Genomic DNA, 18,108 nt, shown 5'->3' with positions numbered 1-18,108 from the left:
CTGATATCACAGCACCTCCGTCATGCAAGCCCTCCCCACTGTCCCTATTAAATGTGTTTCACATTTCTTCCTGCTCCCATTATTTATTTCATTTGACTTTCACGGCTTAGCAGGTAGCACCGGATCATCTGTTTTTGAAGTCTCTCTTTCTTCTCTCTCTCGCTCTCTCTCTCTCTCTCTTTTCACCTGATGTGAGAGACTGGAAGAGGAGGAAGAGGTAGAGGAGGAGGAGGATGGTGTTCAGGAGACAGCCATGCTGCTTGGCGTGAGCTGCAGCTCTACATTAACAGGATTTGGGGCTGTGCTTCTCTCCCTGTGCGAGCTACTGCACCAGTGAGAGAGAGAGACAGAGAGAGAAATGAAAGAGAGAGAGAGAGAGAAAGATAAATATAAAGACAGAAAGAGAGAGAGAGAGAGAAAGCTGCAACCATCCTTTCACATACAGGACACTGAACATCTGAACATGACTGGACATCAGTGACCTTTCGGGCCAAATGGACTCATATTAAAACCAAAATTACAAATGGGACACAGAAATGCTGTGCCATTCACCAACATCTAAATTGTTTTTGGAATATCTCATGTGTGTGTGCTTAAGTGTGTGTGTGAGTGTGTGTGTGTGTGTGTGTGTGTGTGTGTGTGTGTGTGCGCGCTCATGTGTGCATTGGCGCCGGCAGCCGTAATCCTGTATGCACTGTACGCACATTTTTTTCACGGCTTTATTTGGAAAATCATTCAAAATTACAACAATAAAAATAGGGTTACACTTTGCTGGAAGGTATCTACATAAGAGTAACATGACACTGTCATGAACATGTCAAACATTATAAACAAGTCATAAATGTTTATGAGATAACACTTTTGTCAGTAAGTGTCATTTGTTTTTTGTCAAATTAGGGTTAGGGTCATCATAGTATCATGTGTTCATGTATGTCACTCTTATGTAGATGCCTTCAAGTAAAGACATGATTATGACAAGATGAACTATTCTGGCCCTTAAAAATGCGACCAATCATTCATATAAATCATTCAAGCATAGTGCTAGTCATGAAACAAAAACAGCAACTTAATATTTTTCAGGCATTTAAAAGTAAAAGGCACGCTGTTCTTAGCAGCGATGCTCAGTAGCGCCTGCAAGTGTATGACCATAGCCTACGCACTGTGTGTATCAGGCTACTCAGCTACGAGGAGAGAGAGAGTTTCCCCTGTGTGTACTGTATATTCACTCCAAGTTGGCCTATCATTACGTCCAATGGCAGAGTGGCAGGCTGATTGGGAGAGTCGGGAGAATTCCCAGTGGACCTGTGGCGTTTTGGGGCCGGGCTGATTACTGTGAGCTTAAAAAGCGCAGGATATTGCTGTTTGAATATTTCATTTGCTGTGCCCTCCGACAGCCTGCACTGTGCGACTGCAGCCCTTCACTTTCACTCCCCACAGCCCTGGAAATTACATGATGACCCGAAATGTAGGCTACACAGCTGAATCGTCCTCTACACATACTAACCCCACGAATCTCCTCTCGCGTGACTCAATGACTGTGTTTTTTTCACTGCATTCGTTAATCGACTTGTTAAGCCTTCCCTTCAAGGTGGCCGTGACAGGAAGACAGGAAGACGTAATCATTTTGAAAATTGTCAGTGGTGTAAAATAGTTTTTTTGTAGTATATTTTTTTCCCTTTCTTTCCTTTATTTGCATAGGACAGTGAAGATAGACAGGAGGCGAGTGGGAGAGAGAGAGATGGGGAGGGATTGGGATATGACTGGGATATGACCGCAGATCGGATTCAAATCTGGGTCCCCATGGGCACCTGGACCCACACATGGTATGAGAGCTGTAGCCTGTTGCACCACAGCGCCCCCCAAATAGTTTGTTTTTGACATGAGAGTATGCCCGGTTTGCTTTCTCCAAGTTGAATGGTAGCCGTTTCCCTTCCACCTAGCATCTGTGAGCGGAAAAACCAGCCTTGCAACTTTGGTGCTGCAAGTCGTTGGCCTCAGAATCAGAAAGTCTTGCGATATAATTAATTGCTTTCTGGCTCTATGCACATACGCGCCAGGTACCGGCTAGAACAAGGTAGCGATGGAGTTTCTCAGACATTCGTAATGGCAGAGCCGCTAAAAGAAGCAGAGAGCGAGAAAACCATTGTCAGAGAAACAGGGAAAGGAGAAACGGCAGACTGACCTAACGAGGAATATCATAAAATATATACTGTATCTTAAAACTGTAGGGGAGCTCTGTAGAGAAAACTGCAAGCAAAACGTGAGAAATTATGGCCAAAACTGCATACAGTATACTGTAGGGTTCCTTTGATATACTGCTGGTCAGAAACAGCCCTACTTCGATTTGTTTAGTTTTTCATTTATTTTAACTAATGAAATAGAAAACAATGAATTGCATCCACACACCCTTATGCACAAGTAATTTCCACTGGTGGCCTAAATAAAATTGATGGCGGCACAGCCCAAAAACTGTGAGATGCCTCCCAATCCACTCAAAAATCAACAGGTCCTCACAGAGAAAATTAGCCTGGGTTACGAAGCGAAATGTCCCAGACCACCCCTGGTAACTGCCCAACTCTTCAACACACCCTGTTTAACGTCATACACGACAGTAAACTAAAACTAAACTTAGAATAAATACAGCCTTTCTATGGCTATAAGTTGGCCCAATTAATATCTGCTGCTATTGGAGGTATTAAGGGGAATATTAAGGACATGAATAGTCTGTACTATGGCATACAACCTTTGTGTGCACCCGTGTGTGTGTGTGTGTGTGTGCGTGCGTGGGTGTGAGACAGAGAGTCTGACATGGAGGGATTGCACATAGAGAGATGAGGAGAACAGGAGGATGAAGACAGCCACAGAGGTGAGAGGGAGAGTGAGATGATTCCACACAGACTCCCGTGACAGAGCACAAGCTCCACTCCTCTGGCCTCGTGTCCATGCCAAGCCATGCTGCACTGAAGCCACAGAGCGTCTTACTGTAAGTTAACCAGCTAATCCCCTGCAGCATGCAGTCAGCCTGTTGCCATGGGATCTCCAGCCTACGAGCGTTCCCAACCACCTGCTTGTGTGTGTGTGTGTGTGTGTGTGTGTGTGTGTGTGTGTGTGTGTGTGTGTGTGTGTGTGTGTGTGTGCGTGCGCTTGCATGATCTCAGGTGATACGGAGGCAGGTTTCCAGCCTGTTTGTCCTGTAACCAGGAATAAGGCCTCCCGTGGCCACCGATTCACATTCACACTCACACAAACACACACCATCGTCACACCTGTTCTGTTGTTTCCACATGCTATGGAGACCCCTGGGTCATGAGGATGCAAAGGCACAACAGGCCAGACCACTAGGCACCTGTGTAATTTCACTCCATATCTCATGTTTGTGTGTTGAATGGAGATGTATCTCTATGGATCACCGAGGCCTATCACCATTGCTGTTCTTTTTGTTTTGTTTTGTCTTGTTCCCCCCATCCCGCTAAGCTCCATTTTAAAGGTCAGGGATACGTTGCAACCCAAGGCTATAGGGAAAATGATTTCTGTTGTAACGCAGCCAAATATAATGCTTTGCTGGGGTGGTTGCGGGCATGTGATGATGGAAGAAATATGAGATTTCTGCCAAAACGACATTAGCAGTCTTTGTTGCCTGAGCCAGAGAGCATGGGAAAGTCCAGGAGGTGTACACTGCTGTTGGGCTATAACCCCCACCACCCCCCCCCCAAACACACAGGCACAGACATACAGACACACACACATACATACACAGACCCACACACATACATATACAGACCCCCCCCCCTCCCACACACACACACACACACACACACACACACACACACGCTCTGGGGCGCAGGGGCCTCCACACTCTGGGTCATCAGCCCAATTTAATTACATTATGAGGAAGCTAAATTAGACTCTGCAAACAGAACTGAGCTTAAAGGATTACTGGACCTCTTGTATGCGAAAGATCAAATTTCCACCTTCTAGCTGGAAACAATATGTGCTTCTCTGGGGGGTGGGGTGGGTGGTGGTCGGGGATGAGACATTGGCTCAGGGGAGTTTGCTCCAGGGGACATCTACAAAGATCCCAACAGGGGTGACATGTTATGTTACAATCTAAGCACCATGCACCCAAGCTCCTTTTCAATCGGCTGGTTTTCAATGTGATTGACACTACAGTATGTTGAGAGAAAGTGGAATAGAGGAATTATGCCCAATATTCTTTAATGTTCTGCATTTCTCACTAGTAGGTCACTTTGACACTTTGAGTATACTCCTACAGTAGGTTGTGACCCTGTATGATATCTGTTCTGTTCCAATACATGGAAGGCGTCAGGGTTGATATCACTTCTTGTAATATCAACCCCGTCAACCCATGATGTTGCGCGGTCCACCTCACGAAATCACAGAATTCGTAGTTGGTGGGCCAAGTTAGCCGCCGAGACCCTACCATCAGGATGCTGTTTGCGGCAGGATCAGGCAAGCGGCTTTGATAACGCCGGCGCTTGTAGCGTACAACGCGTCATGCTACACATCATTAAGATGCGTCAAGGACAGTTTGATGGGATTTGCTTTTCAAGGGTGTGAAACGATTCCCGGCCCGATTTCACGTGGCACAGAGCCCGTCATTTGTCTAATTTGTGTCATCTCTCTCTGACACACACACACACACATTCACACACAAACAAGCACACATCCATACACACACAGTGCTCGGAAGCAAAAGCAGAATCTGGATTATATGCTGTAACTAAGTCTGTGCTGCCTCACACACACCATGATTAGCAGGAGGGGAAAGGGGATAAAGAGATGGATTAGTTCTTTGCAATTATGAACGGCACCGCAGGAACAATGTATGGCCAGGGACTAGTCAGAATTGGTCACTGCGCCAGTGGGTCTGCAGCTACCTCTCGGTTGACACAAATACACACACACACACACACACTGATACACACACGGATGCAAACATATACACTCATACGCACGTACACACACACACACACACACACACACTCTTTCTCTATCCATCTCTGTCTCTCTCTCACCCAAATGTACAAACACACACACACACACACACACTCACATATGCACACTCACACACACACACACACACAGATTCAATAACAGGACAGGACAGGACAGCTAAATTCTAGCCCTTCCCTCCAAATGACATGATCGTCATTCGAGTCAGGATACGAACAGCAGTCCAGACGGCAGTGTACAGCAGCATGCTCTGGAGACTTGGGTCACACAGACCAAAGCACCCAAAGATTTGGGGCGCGGACTCAACATGGCCCCCCTGGCGGTCACTGCAGTCCATACCAGCAGAGGCACAACAACAGGTCAGAGTGTGTGCCCTCAATTTAGTTCAGCCGCTGCAGCTCCATTCATCGGAATCCGCCGCCTCTGGGATATTCCTACACCCCTCCACAAAACAAGCCTTTTGAGGAGATATCATGAAGAAATGGCGGGCAGTGAAAAACAACAACAACAACAAAAAGTGGCTTCCGTGCGCTGCTATTGCGAAGACTTATCTCAGCACAGGGGGAACAGGGCACTTTGCTGAGGCCAAACAAATCGGATGAACACTGGAGTGAAGGAGATAGAAACAGACATCCACTTAACTCCACACTATAGCTTTATGGGACAGATAGGAGGAAAATAAGATACAGTATCAGAGAGAGAATGGAAAGCTTCAGCAAGCGAGACACAAAACAAACAAACAACCAACCAAGCAAATAACAACAACAACAACAACAACAAAACCTTGTGCGCAATGATTTGATGCAGCAAACTTTTTGCATTTTGTTCCATTTCCTAGACTATTAAGACATCAGTTAAAGTCTTAAGGGACTTTTGCCAGCGTATTGAACTGTTAAAGTATCTACACTACTGTAAAGGAACAGCGCTAACAGATTAGAGATAAATGACAAGCAAATCAGTTACTGACACTGTAACACTTTACAAACAGAAGCAACAACAATGCAAACATGCATCATGTTCAGCCACATCTGTGTAGCACATGAAGTTGAACAAGCCAAGAAAAGGCTTCTTGGACGGTTTCGACCAAGATAGGGAAAAGTTGGCAAGGATCAGGACACAGGTATTTGCCTTTGTTTTGCACACTCCTCAGGTCAATATCCTGGAGCCATAGGAAAGACTCACTCACATACACACACATTCGCTACTCTTTGACCACACATACACACACACACACACTCACACACACACACACACACACACACATTCGCTTCTCTCTCTAAAAAAAAAAAAACCCTCCGTAAATAACCTTCATTATCTAGCCAGGCTCATCACGCACTCACATTTTCCCATCAAGCCCCTGTGATCTGGCTCAGCCCATGTTATCAAGGAACAGACGTATCATCTCCCCCCTGTTACCATAGCATCAGGGGCATATCCGTGGAAATGTCGGTATAATGGACAGGACCTGCACCCTGCCATCTCCACCGTGCCACGGGGGTAATAGTGGGCTTGGCAGGTCAGAGCCGCCACAAGCGTTGTCAGGGTGGAATCGCATCCATGAGAGCACTGAGGCAATCAGTTCAATATTAGTGCGCAGGGAGAGCCCTCTCGCCGTAAGTGCCTCTTATTGATGGAGAAGCAGACGCCGCTGTCTGTGAATGCCGCTGATACTGATGACGGCGCCCAACAGATGACACATGATAGACTCGGTCTCGGCGGCTCTCCACTAGCTCACATTCTCTTACTCTCTCTCCCAAATTCTCTCTATTTCTTTCTTTCTTTCTCTGTCTCTCTCTCTCTTTCTCCCTCTCTCTTACATCAGGTCTGTAAATACCTTTTTGAACCTGCAGGAATACTTTGGCAAACTATTCACGGAACTGTTTGAGGAGTAATTGTTAGTTTGATTAGACTGATGAGTATTGGTAAATAAGATTATGTCACAGACTACAGTACAGTACAGTACTACCCCCCCCCCCCCCCCTCTCTTCCATCATCCTCAATCACATTTTCTTTATAATCTTTCTCTACATAAAGGATGCATTTGATGTTTGCCTTTTATCCTAATCATCGCTTAATATAATAAAACACACTAAGATAACCTTTCAGTCAAAATGGCTAAACACGGATTGCTTTCATTTTGAACTATATAAGCTCACCTTGTCTCAAACCCACAGAGGAGGATGAGGTCTGTTACTACTCCACTCTCTGATGTGACAGTTTCTGAAACTTGAGGGCCATGTGTTGCACATGATTAAGACCTGCTCCTTTCTTGAATTTCCCCTTTGGAATCAATTAAGTATCTATCTATCTATCTGTCTATCTATCTATCTATCTATCTATCTATCTATCTACATAAGTCCGATACAGTAGCTGTAATGTTGACATGATATGTAGCCTAAACTACCTGTGACATATACTGTATTGTTCCGCTCTTTCGATGGGTTGTTTCAGTTTGTTTTTAGGTGGAGATAGCCTACTCAAGCAGCACCATGAATCTCGTATTTCGTGCTTGTGTAGTTTGTGATGATAAAGCTATCTTGGAGAAAGACACTTGGACAACAGCAGGGCACTCCACCACTGGTAAAAATAAAATATATTCCAGACTTTTCAAGGGCCCTCTCTCCTCTCGGGGCCCTAGTCATACCGTTTTTTTTCCTCAGTCTGAGGCCCCTGGAATGCAAGCATGCAGCACCCACTCACCTGGTCCCAGCTGCACCATCTCAGAGAGGGCCTCCAGGTGGATGAAGAGCACCAGTCCCCCCGCGCCAAACAGCAGCAGGAACCAGAAGGAGCATGGCAGGCCAGAAATCAGCGAACGCATCCTCCGCCGGGCCCGTAGAAACATCTCCGTCCAGCACATGCTGTTGATCTCCCAGCCACTCTTCACCGGCTCACTTGCACAGGAGAGAGAGAGAGAGAGAGGGAAGGTTCTTAATGGATCTATGGTGTCTGTGCATGATCACACACTGCTAGTCAATGTCACATGATACTGTAGCTTTTATAGATGAGCGTGCATATACAAGTGTATATTCTACCTATTCATACATCTATATATACATCTATATTCATGCATCTATAGCTATACACACACACACACACAGATACACAAACACATACGCGCACACACGCACACACACACACACACACACACACTGATCTATCTCTAACGTAAGCTATATCTGAGGCATCACTAAATCAGACATCTCTCTATGCGGATCAAACTGAGGGGCCTCTCATCTCCCGACATGGCTCTGAGATGAGACCTGACAGGCTCTTCATGGTGCCTTTCCTCGTCACGTTGCAAATGAACACAGAAAGCTCAGGTCTACAAGAAGAGCACTTCTTAAAATGGAGAGTGAGAGGCAGACAGTTTAGCCCTTGCCAGATGTAATAACATTTCCTAACCGTTTTATACAATGACATGGTACGGTTTGTTCCATCGTGTACTATGGCAAATTCTTATTCCAAAACCTACAGCTCCCAATGCAAGGCATCTTCTGCTATATAAAACCTTTTTTGTAGAATACAAAATACAATATGTGACCCTCCACAGTGAAATCAGTCACATTGTTCAAATTTTCTAAATTACAGTTATTAAGTTTTCACGAAAGGGCATAATCAACCTTCAAAACGATACCTATACACCTACTGTATAACAACATTCAAAGGAGTTGAGTTCATCCTGTCATGCCAAGAGAGAAACGGATCAATCTGCCTCTGAAGTTGACTGTCGGCTCAACACTAATGAACGCTTTGTAAGGTTGCCGCTACTTTAAGATTTACGGTACTTACTTGTATTTACAACGACACAGCACACGGATAGCTTGGTGGTCGTCAATGAGTGCATGCACCGTAAATATTAGAGTAGAGGGGCAAAAACGAGACGCCTCTAACATTTTGCTGGAGTTAAATTTCTCACCTCAAGAAACTCCCGTTTTTAGACTACACATTTTTCAGCTAAATGTATTCACGGCCGTACAGTGTAGACCTCCCACTGTTTCAAAACACACACAAAAAAAATCCATGATTTTAGCACAAGTAACATAAATGGTCATTTTTCTCGGAAACGCCTGTTGCGACAAGCGACTGGTTTTGCCGTGGAGAGTCACATATACTGATATTAACAGCAACACTCCAAAAATTCCAACACCTTCCGGTCATCATATTAGAGGCAGACTAGGAGATTCAGATTTGAGAAAAATCTCTTACAAACACATAGCCTAAATGTTTATTTTATGGGAGGAAACAGGCTTTTGGTTCAATATCTGTAAATCATTATGACAAAAATACAAGACTCTGTGAGCAAATTAACCTCCAGACTTTGGCTTTTCAAGAAATGTCTACATGCAGGGAGAAATAGGGGTAAAATGTGGCCATATGTATTTTTAGTGGGCTTGCTGCAAGGCATCTATTGTTATCCGTCGCCCGTTTTTTGAGAACGCCTCTTCTCCTAGAGCGTTTGAGCTATCGACGCGGTTCAAACACTAAAAAATCAGGCCCAATCCCGTGTAGATTGCTTGTTAATGTCGGATGGCTGCCGTTTGTCGTTTTTCCGGTATTCCCGTTTTTAGACCCTTGTAGTTCCGCCATGCTCCACTAGAGCCATTTTCCCATTGAAATGAATGGGGCACTGTTCAGGCGTTTACATCAATGCCCCCTGGTGAGCAAGCCCACTCTTGCAGCTCCTCCACAGAGATGCACATTTCTAGTTTGACAATGTCAGTTTTGCATGTATTAATCTCAACTAAAAAAGTTCCGTAGTAATACAAGGTACAAGGTAATTTCACAATAACTATATGGTATCAGGGCTGTAAAATACTGTTTTGTCTTTTCGAAAGGATTCCCCACCATACAGAAAACCTTTCAAAAAGACAAAACAGTATTTTACAGCCCTGATACCTATAGTTATTGTGAAATTACCTCATTTATCTCATCATAACAACAGATAAGAGGTCACATTTTAGCATCAAACTAACTACTACAAAAACTTTGACCACTGTGTAATTGTGCCATAACACTTAGAAGTTACTATGTAATTTAGTCCTTCATAGCACCATCATGTTGGTATAATTACAGAAATATTATGTCACAATAAGTAAATCCTAAATATTTATTGCTTCGGTAATATTTACAGCAGTTATTACCATTTTATTTTACCCTTAAATCCATGTTATTAGGGCACGAGCACCGAGGTGCGGCCACTGAAAGTGGCTGCACCGTAGGTGCAAGGCCCTATTGTTTTTGCTCAGATTATTATTAGGGCCCGAGCACCGAGGTGCGGCCACTGAAAGTGGCTGCACCGTAGGTGCAAGGCCCTATTGTTTTTGATCAGATTATTCTTATTCTCTCTTCGTCTTATCCCGTGCGGCCCTTTTTCACCAACTTGGCATGCTCCAAAACTCTTGTAATTTGGCAGCTACATATGGAGTTACCGTGGCTACTCAGAGACAGAGCTCTAGCCTAGGGTGTGGCTCAGGGACTCTATAGCGCCACCTAGAATGTTGTCTGTCGTGGTTGACACATACATTCACGGAAATGGCCCAGATTTGGTGGGCATATGTGTTGTATAAATCTGAACAAGTTTTACATTTAAACAATATAGTGAATCTTAGAAGAATTTGAGTTATGATTATGATTATGATTTTTGCACGTAAAATATTTTTAAACACTTTTTATCGGTTTATCGAAATCATGTCATTTAAGCACTAAAATGATCTTGAGGGATTGCCCGAGAGGAATTGCGAACAGATTTTTGAATTCGTGAAGTATATTGAAATGGCGAAGGTTTGAATTATGGCGTTTTATTAAGAAACCGGAAGTTGGTGTTTTAGGCAGAAAATAGGTTATGAATTGGATGTAATTTGGCAGCTACACGTGAAATTGCTTCTGCTAGTCAGAGACAGAGCTCTGGCCTAAGGTGTGGCTTTAGGACTCTATAGCGCCACCTAGCAGCACGTTATCTGTTGTGGTTGAGACAAGATTCACGAAAATGAACCAAATTTGGTGGACTTGTGTGTTATTGCTATGGCTAGTCAAGGACAGAGCTTTGGCATAGGGTGTGGCGCAGGGACTCTATAGCGCCACCTACTGCGTTGTCTGTTGTGGTTGACACAAACATTCACGAAAATTAACCAAATTTGGTGGGCTTGTGTGTTATTGCTATCGGTAGTCAGAGACAGAGCTCTGGCCTTGGGTGTGGCTTAGGGACTCTATAGTAGGGGTGTGCATTGGCACTGCCCTCACGATTCGATTCGATTACGATTCACCAGGTAACGATTCGATTCAATTCGATTCTACGATGCATTGCGATGCATTGCAATGCATCAAAATTCTACTGCACACAACAAGGCAAATTTGTCATCAGACAGGCAATTCAAGCAGTCATATTGAACTAAGGATTGTATTGGCTGTAATGTGGGGGGGACGGTGGACCTTGCAATTGTATGAAATAACATTTTAAACTTTGGAGTATTATATTAACCCATATCCTGATATAAAGAGAAAATACTGAAATTCTGATATTCATGACAGCTCACGTTATGCATATTTTAGCCTATGTTCATATTACAACTACACCTCTTTAATTCAGCTGTCTGCTTAAAGCCTTAAAATAATATTGTAAACAGTAGCATAGTTGGCTAGCTTACCACAGTCTACTGGTTGGACTGTTCAGTTTCCTTAGGGTGACCAAAAAAATCGGGACAGTCATGAAATACAAGCAGTTGTCCCGATCCCTAATCCTGCCCTAATTGTCCCGAAAAATTGTCTGATACATTAAGAAACTATTAATTCAAGGCTTCTCATTGCCTGTATGTTTAGGGGATTAAAAACTATTAATTCAAGGCTTCTCATTGCCTGTATGTTTAGGGGGGAATTGTGTGTAGCATAGCCTACTTGCGCGATAATACTTTCTCATTCATTGTTGACGTAGAGGCTCAGGCAGCTCTGTGACCTGATGAACATACCGCTAAAAATCACAAGCGAGTGCACAAGTTGCAGCCGTGAGGGAGCTGCCACGAGAAGTGATTGGTCGTATAAAATGAAAGTTGCTGATGTCTGGGTTACACAAACAACAACACATTTGTTAGGTTTTCTTATTGACCTATAGGCCTAAATAAAAAACAATGTTGACATTATGTAGGCCTAGCTTAGACTAGTCTTATTAGCGTTGCAACAAGTGTTATGGAAGATCTGACTACATTAAAGCGCTATGAGTAACCTAGGCTTGTTTACCAAAAAAGTGCGGAGAGGGGCTTTACTTATACTGTTCGGTAAAGTTGCACGCATAGTCTACAATGGAAATCGTTCATGGAGACAGACGCGTTGTGCACGGAAAGGGGGGGCTGTGGTTGTGTGTGTGAGCAAGAGAGGAAGGGGGAGTAGGGGAAAGAAATGCAGCTTTACGAATACGATGCGTGTTTTAAATTGCGTTAAAAACATAATGAATAACAGAACGCATATGTGGCGGCTGTGTTGAATCTGTGGTGCACTGCCACAAATTAGTCTATGTGTGGGGAAACACTGTACAGGCGGCGCATGTCATTGCAACATTGCTCTGGAAATGCCACCGGAATGAATGGAAATGTCAACTTTACTGTACTCGAGGCCAGAAAATAAATAGTGACAAAATCGATTATGGCACGTTGCCGCATCGATGCTGAATCGTGCATGCCCCGCATTGCGATGCATCGCCGAATTGATTATTGTTGACACTCCTACTCTATAGCGCCACCTAGTGCGTTGTCTGTTGTGGTTGACACAAACATTCACGAAAATGAACCAAATTTGGTTGACTTGTGTGTTATTGCTATGCCTAGTCAGAGACAGAGCTTTGGCATAGGGTGTAGCGTAGGGACTCTATAGCGCCACCTAGTGTGTTGTCTCTTGTGGTTGACACAAACATTCACCAAAATGAACCAAATTTGGTGGGCATGTGTGTTATTGCTAAAGTTATCCAGAGACAGAGCTCTGGCCTTGGGTGTGGCTTAGGGACTCTATAGCGCCACCTAGTGCATTGTCTGTTGTGGTTGACACATACATTCACAAAAATGAACCAAATTTGGTTGGCATATGTGTTATTGCTATAGCTATTCAGAGACAGCGCTCTTGCCAAGGGTGTCTTAGGGACTGTATAGCGCCACCTAGCGCATTGTCTGTTGTGGTTGACACACACATCCACGAAAATGAACCAAATTTGGTGGGCTTGTGCGTTATTGCTATCGATAGTCAGAGATAGAGCTCTGGCCTAGGGTGTGGCTTAGGGACTCTATAGCGCCACCTAGCGCATTGTCTGTTGTGGTTGACACAAACATTCACGAAAATTAACCAAATTTGGTGGGCTCGTGTGTTATTGTTTTTGCTAGTTAGAGACAGAGCTCTGGACTAGGGTGTGGCTTCGGGACTCTATAGCGCCACCTAGTAGCACGTTATGTGTTGTGGTTGACACAAACATTCACGAAAATGAACCAAATTTGGTGGACTTATGTGTTTTTGCTATCGCTAGTCAGAGACAGAGCTCTGGCCTAAGGTGTGGCTTAGGGACTCTATAGCGCCACCTAGTAGCACGTTATCTGTTGTGGTTGACACAAACATTCACGAAAATGAACCAAATTTGGTGGACTTATGTGTTATTGCTATCGCTAGTCAGAGACAGAGCTTTGGCCTAGGGTGTGGCTTAGGGACTCTATAGCGCCACCTAGTGCATTGTCTGTTGTGGTTGAAACATACATTCACAAAAATGAACCAAATTTGGTGGGCACATGTGTTATTGCCATCGCTATTCAGATACAGAGCTCTGGCTGAGGGTGTTGCTTAGGGACTCTATAGCGCCACCTAGCATGTTAGCCGTTTTGGGTTGACATTTACATTCACAAAAAATTCACAAGCTTGTGTGTTATTACTGCCGCTAGTGAAAAACAGCTCTGGCCTAGGGTGTGGCTTAGGGACTCTATAGCGCCACCTAGCGCGTTGTCTGTTGTGGTTGACACATACATTCAAGAAAATTGACCAAATTTGGTGGCCATGTGTGTTGCTCATGCACATGCCCACCAACACGCCTCATGTTGCTTTGTTAGATTCCGAAATGTCACAGGTCTCCGCACCGCAGGTGCTCGGGCCCGCCATCGCCGCTTGCGGCTATATTTTGCATTGTTGTTGTATGGTAATTGCACAGGAATTGTCTAGAAATTACACATTAATTATTTGTAATATAAAAATTGGTAACACTTTACTTGACGGGTTCATTCATAACACATTCATAACAGCTGTCATGAACTTCACATGAAGCATTCATGACTGTTTCATGAAACATGACTCAACATTCATACCAACCCTTTCATGAATGTGGAAGACAAAACTTCAAAAACTTGTCAAAATAAAAGTCCAACAATCGCTAAGCAGCATTGCTGTCTTTTTTGTTTTAGCCAACCTGATCATGTCACATCTTAGTCAACGGGGAAGTCCAGTGTCCAGGAGAATTTAGTTTTTTGTTTGTCTGTTTATTTATCTCATGATAGTAATCTCTGAAGAATGCATAATTGTCTACACCAATGACTGTATATATAAATACTGTATATAAAACAGGAATGTCCAACCATTCAGAGGTCCACAGATGGTCAGTAGCCTAGTTCACTTCCCAGTGTGATGAATACTACAAAACTCGTATAGTAAAGTGACATTTGAAGTAGACTTCATAAAATATTCATGAGATGTTTACAAACGCTGGAGAGGATTCATAATACCCTGTATATGGATTACTAGATTGTTGGACTTTTATTTTGACAAGTTTTCGTCGTTTTGTCTTCCACATTCATGAAAGTGTTGGTATGAATGTTGAGTCATGTTTCAAGAATCAGTCATGAATGCTTCATGTGCAGTTCATGACAGCTGTTATGAATGTGTTATGAATGAACCCGTCAAGTAAAGTGTTACCAAAATATTTTTACCATATATATATTGCATATATTACCATAACATTACCCACTTAATACTGATCTGTAATGTAAAGTGTTACCAAAAATCAGATTATTTGGATGGATAAGTAAGGTATAAAGACATTAGCTTGGTGTTACTAGACTTGACACTTTTCCCAAATGGTGCTGAGTTCAATCAGTGGTTTATCTTATCCTCTCTCTTTATATGAGAGTAAACCTGTTTCATAATGTGCTACATGAGGGCAAATGTATTTCATATTTTAGGAACAGCACAATTATTCACTTAAATCAAGGGAAATGGCAAAGAATCTTCAGGTTTCAGAGCTACACACATTATTTGTAATATCAATATGTATTCTATTACAGTAACACCAATAACATCAACATAATGGGGAGATGTAATGTACATGTATATAATTGAATGTAAAGTATACTCTAAATTATGTTAGCAACAATAGCTAGTAATGGTATACTCAGGTGGCTCAACTTCCTCCTTACCAATGCAACTTGAGCCACAAGATCTTTTTTTTTTTTTTTTTTTGTGCAGGACCCCTGTATGTCGTTGTCAATTTGAGTTAAGCACACTGCTAGGGTTTCAGTTGGTGACTCACACCCTGATATTTTCTTGTATTTTCCCCATCTCATATTCACTTCACTATAGGTAATTGTAAGGTAAAAAAACCAAAACAAAACAAAGCAAAAAAAAAACAAAACAACCTAGTTCATCCTGTCAAAATCCCCTACAGGCACAACATATGTGCTATTGTCAAAACAGCATCTCTGGCTCATATTTCTTTTTCAATGTACAGAGAAAGCAGATCTCATGACATATTTTCATTGTGAACAAGCCACTGAGTCCTCAGCTTTGGTTGGCGACTAATTTCGATGTATCAGATTTCAGCCCGGTAGCATGAAGGGCCATTCAATGAGACAATTATAACTTTAGATTAAAATTTGATGGACAGTTAGAATTGGGCCATGTCGAATCACAGTCATTCTGCAACCAATTGTCCTTATTTATGAAAAGACATGACCTTTGTCTGTAAGTAATCTGCAAAGTCAGTGAAACTTTGGGTGAGCGATGGAAAGTGAGATGAGATTGAAAAAGCATAGAGACAACAGGAGAGAGAGAGAGAGAGAGAGATAAATAAATGCAAGGCCGAGAGGTGTTGAGTGATTAGGATCGACTATGTCAACTCACCAAAGGTACACAGATGATGTATCTGCAACAGGGCATGTGAGCGGAGCTGAGCGCGGAGCTAGCGAAATATAGTCGGAGCGCAGAGCGGGTTTTAATCTAGAGGCTGGAGCGATGGTTCCGTTTCGCTCCAGTCCCGCTCCGATACCGCTCTCACCACGAGTCTAGAGCATGCACAAGTCCACACAGAATCACATGTGCCACTAGAGGTCATTTGTTAAGAGATGAAAAGATGGAGTTTCTAAAATATTATGAAATAAATATGTTCTATTTTCTGACTGATGTTCGCGTTGCTGGGAGTTATTTATAGCCTAGGCTACAGCTATTTCCTCGAAGTCCACGCATGTCTGAGGTGATCTTTTGAATGTTGTATGCCTATTTATATTATGAGAAATAAGGTGAGATTTTAGCAATGATGAGTTCACTAGTACGTTGTTCGGTATGTTTCATAATAACTACGTCAATGGTTTCTTTTTAAAATGCTGTTTAGCCTTAATTCAAACACATTCAAAGTAATAATTAAACAAAACAGTGCGATCATTTAGCTTTCTAAATGAGATCTGCAACTCAAAGAACAAATGTACAGCGGTCTGCAGTCTTACAGGCGGCTTACCTTTGAATGTTTCCTTTCTGCTCACTTACTATACCTGGAGCACAGGTGAACAACTAGCTAAGTCCCATTAACTGGAGGATGATAAGGTAAGTTAAAGTGACAGAGAGGGAGGAGACCATGGCCTCCCTTGCAATCGTGGAGCAACCAGCAAGACAGAGTTGAGACATTCCAAAAAGAGCACAAGGTTTTACACGCACACACACACACACACACACACACATACGCACACACGCACACACACACATAAATACACACACGCACACACACACACACACATAAATGCACACACGCACACACCACGCCACACACACACACCTGATATTTATGCAAACACTCCTATCAGAGGAATGCTTATTCTTGATTACAGGCAAATGCATAATGAAATGATAATACAGGAATCTTGATTTTGAAATACAAGAAGATGAAAAAACAGCTTAGTAAACTGGAGTTTTGTTTTGTGGAGGATATAGGAGAGCCGTGTCGTCTATCCTCCTCAGTTAGGCCCCTTCAGAATAAATGAGAACTGACATGACACAGGTTCGACTAACGAGACAGACAACGTGGGCTGCTTGACTGATGCTGTCTGCACGCTCCCTTGATAGTACTCCATAAAAGCCCCTAATTCAAACTCAAATACACAGGTTTGGCAAGCAGGAAGGGCATCCAATGCTGCACATTAAATGATGACCCCCATATACACATATACACACACACACACACACAAGCTCAGTTTTTTCGCTCCATCAGTCGATGAATTATGCACTCCGTATTCAATAAAATAATTGTGGCACACGAACATAATAATCTTAATTAGAGTTTAATTAAATTGAAAGCCGGTTTTCATTCACTGTTCCATTTAATCAGCTCCCTCCATTAAAGTGTGGACATAACTCTGTAATTTGAAGCCTTGCTACTGATCACAACCCACGCCTGTTCCCTCACCAGTCCGTCAATTGATTTTCTGCACTTTCTTCACTTTGACAAAAGGCTTTTTTGAAGCAGATTAAGACCTTGTGAGTAAGGCCGACATTATACGCAACGTGTGCTGGTATACCTCATTAACTGATAAAGCTACTGTATCTAAACCCAATTAGCAAACAAAACCACATGGAGAAAAAAACACAGACACACAGAGTTTTTGTCCTAAGAGAACTCGTTGTTTGATGTTTTATTTGCACCGTGGCACTAGGAAACAAGTCACAAAGGCTTAATGAACACTCATTACATTAGCCAGCCGATGCTAGTCCCCCTTTCAAAGGGAAGAAAACAGTCGAAGGCCTTCAACTGAAAAGTCAAGTAAATGTTCCATGCAATGTCCCACATTGAAATTCATAACACCATTTTAATGAGAAGTGCACGTATCCTCAACCCTAACATAAGGGATTACTGGT

At 43.0% G+C, this 18,108-nt stretch overlaps 1 protein-coding gene across 4 annotated transcripts in view; it reads right to left on the bottom strand.

Annotated features, from left to right (window-relative positions):
• Positions 1–18,108, bottom strand: part of LOC134095185 (carbohydrate sulfotransferase 8-like) — a 172,236-nt gene that overhangs the window by 119,520 nt on the left and 34,608 nt on the right. For 3 of the 4 annotated variants that reach the window (XM_062548593.1, XM_062548592.1, XM_062548591.1), the window contains exon 2: positions 7,675–7,868. In XM_062548593.1, the coding sequence (XP_062404577.1) occupies positions 7,675–7,834 (160 nt within the window). In that variant the 5' untranslated portion in view covers positions 7,835–7,868. Of the gene's footprint in view, positions 1–7,674; positions 7,869–16,717; positions 16,827–18,108 lie in introns of those variants that run through there. The other variant, XM_062548594.1, reaches the window with a different exon arrangement.

The sequence above is a fragment of the Sardina pilchardus genome, chromosome 11 (assembly GCF_963854185.1).
Source record: "Sardina pilchardus chromosome 11, fSarPil1.1, whole genome shotgun sequence".
Classification (NCBI taxonomy): Eukaryota; Metazoa; Chordata; class Actinopteri; order Clupeiformes; family Clupeidae; genus Sardina; species Sardina pilchardus.
The sequence above is the reverse complement of the archived record's forward strand: the minus strand, read 5'-3'. Positions and strand labels throughout refer to the sequence as shown.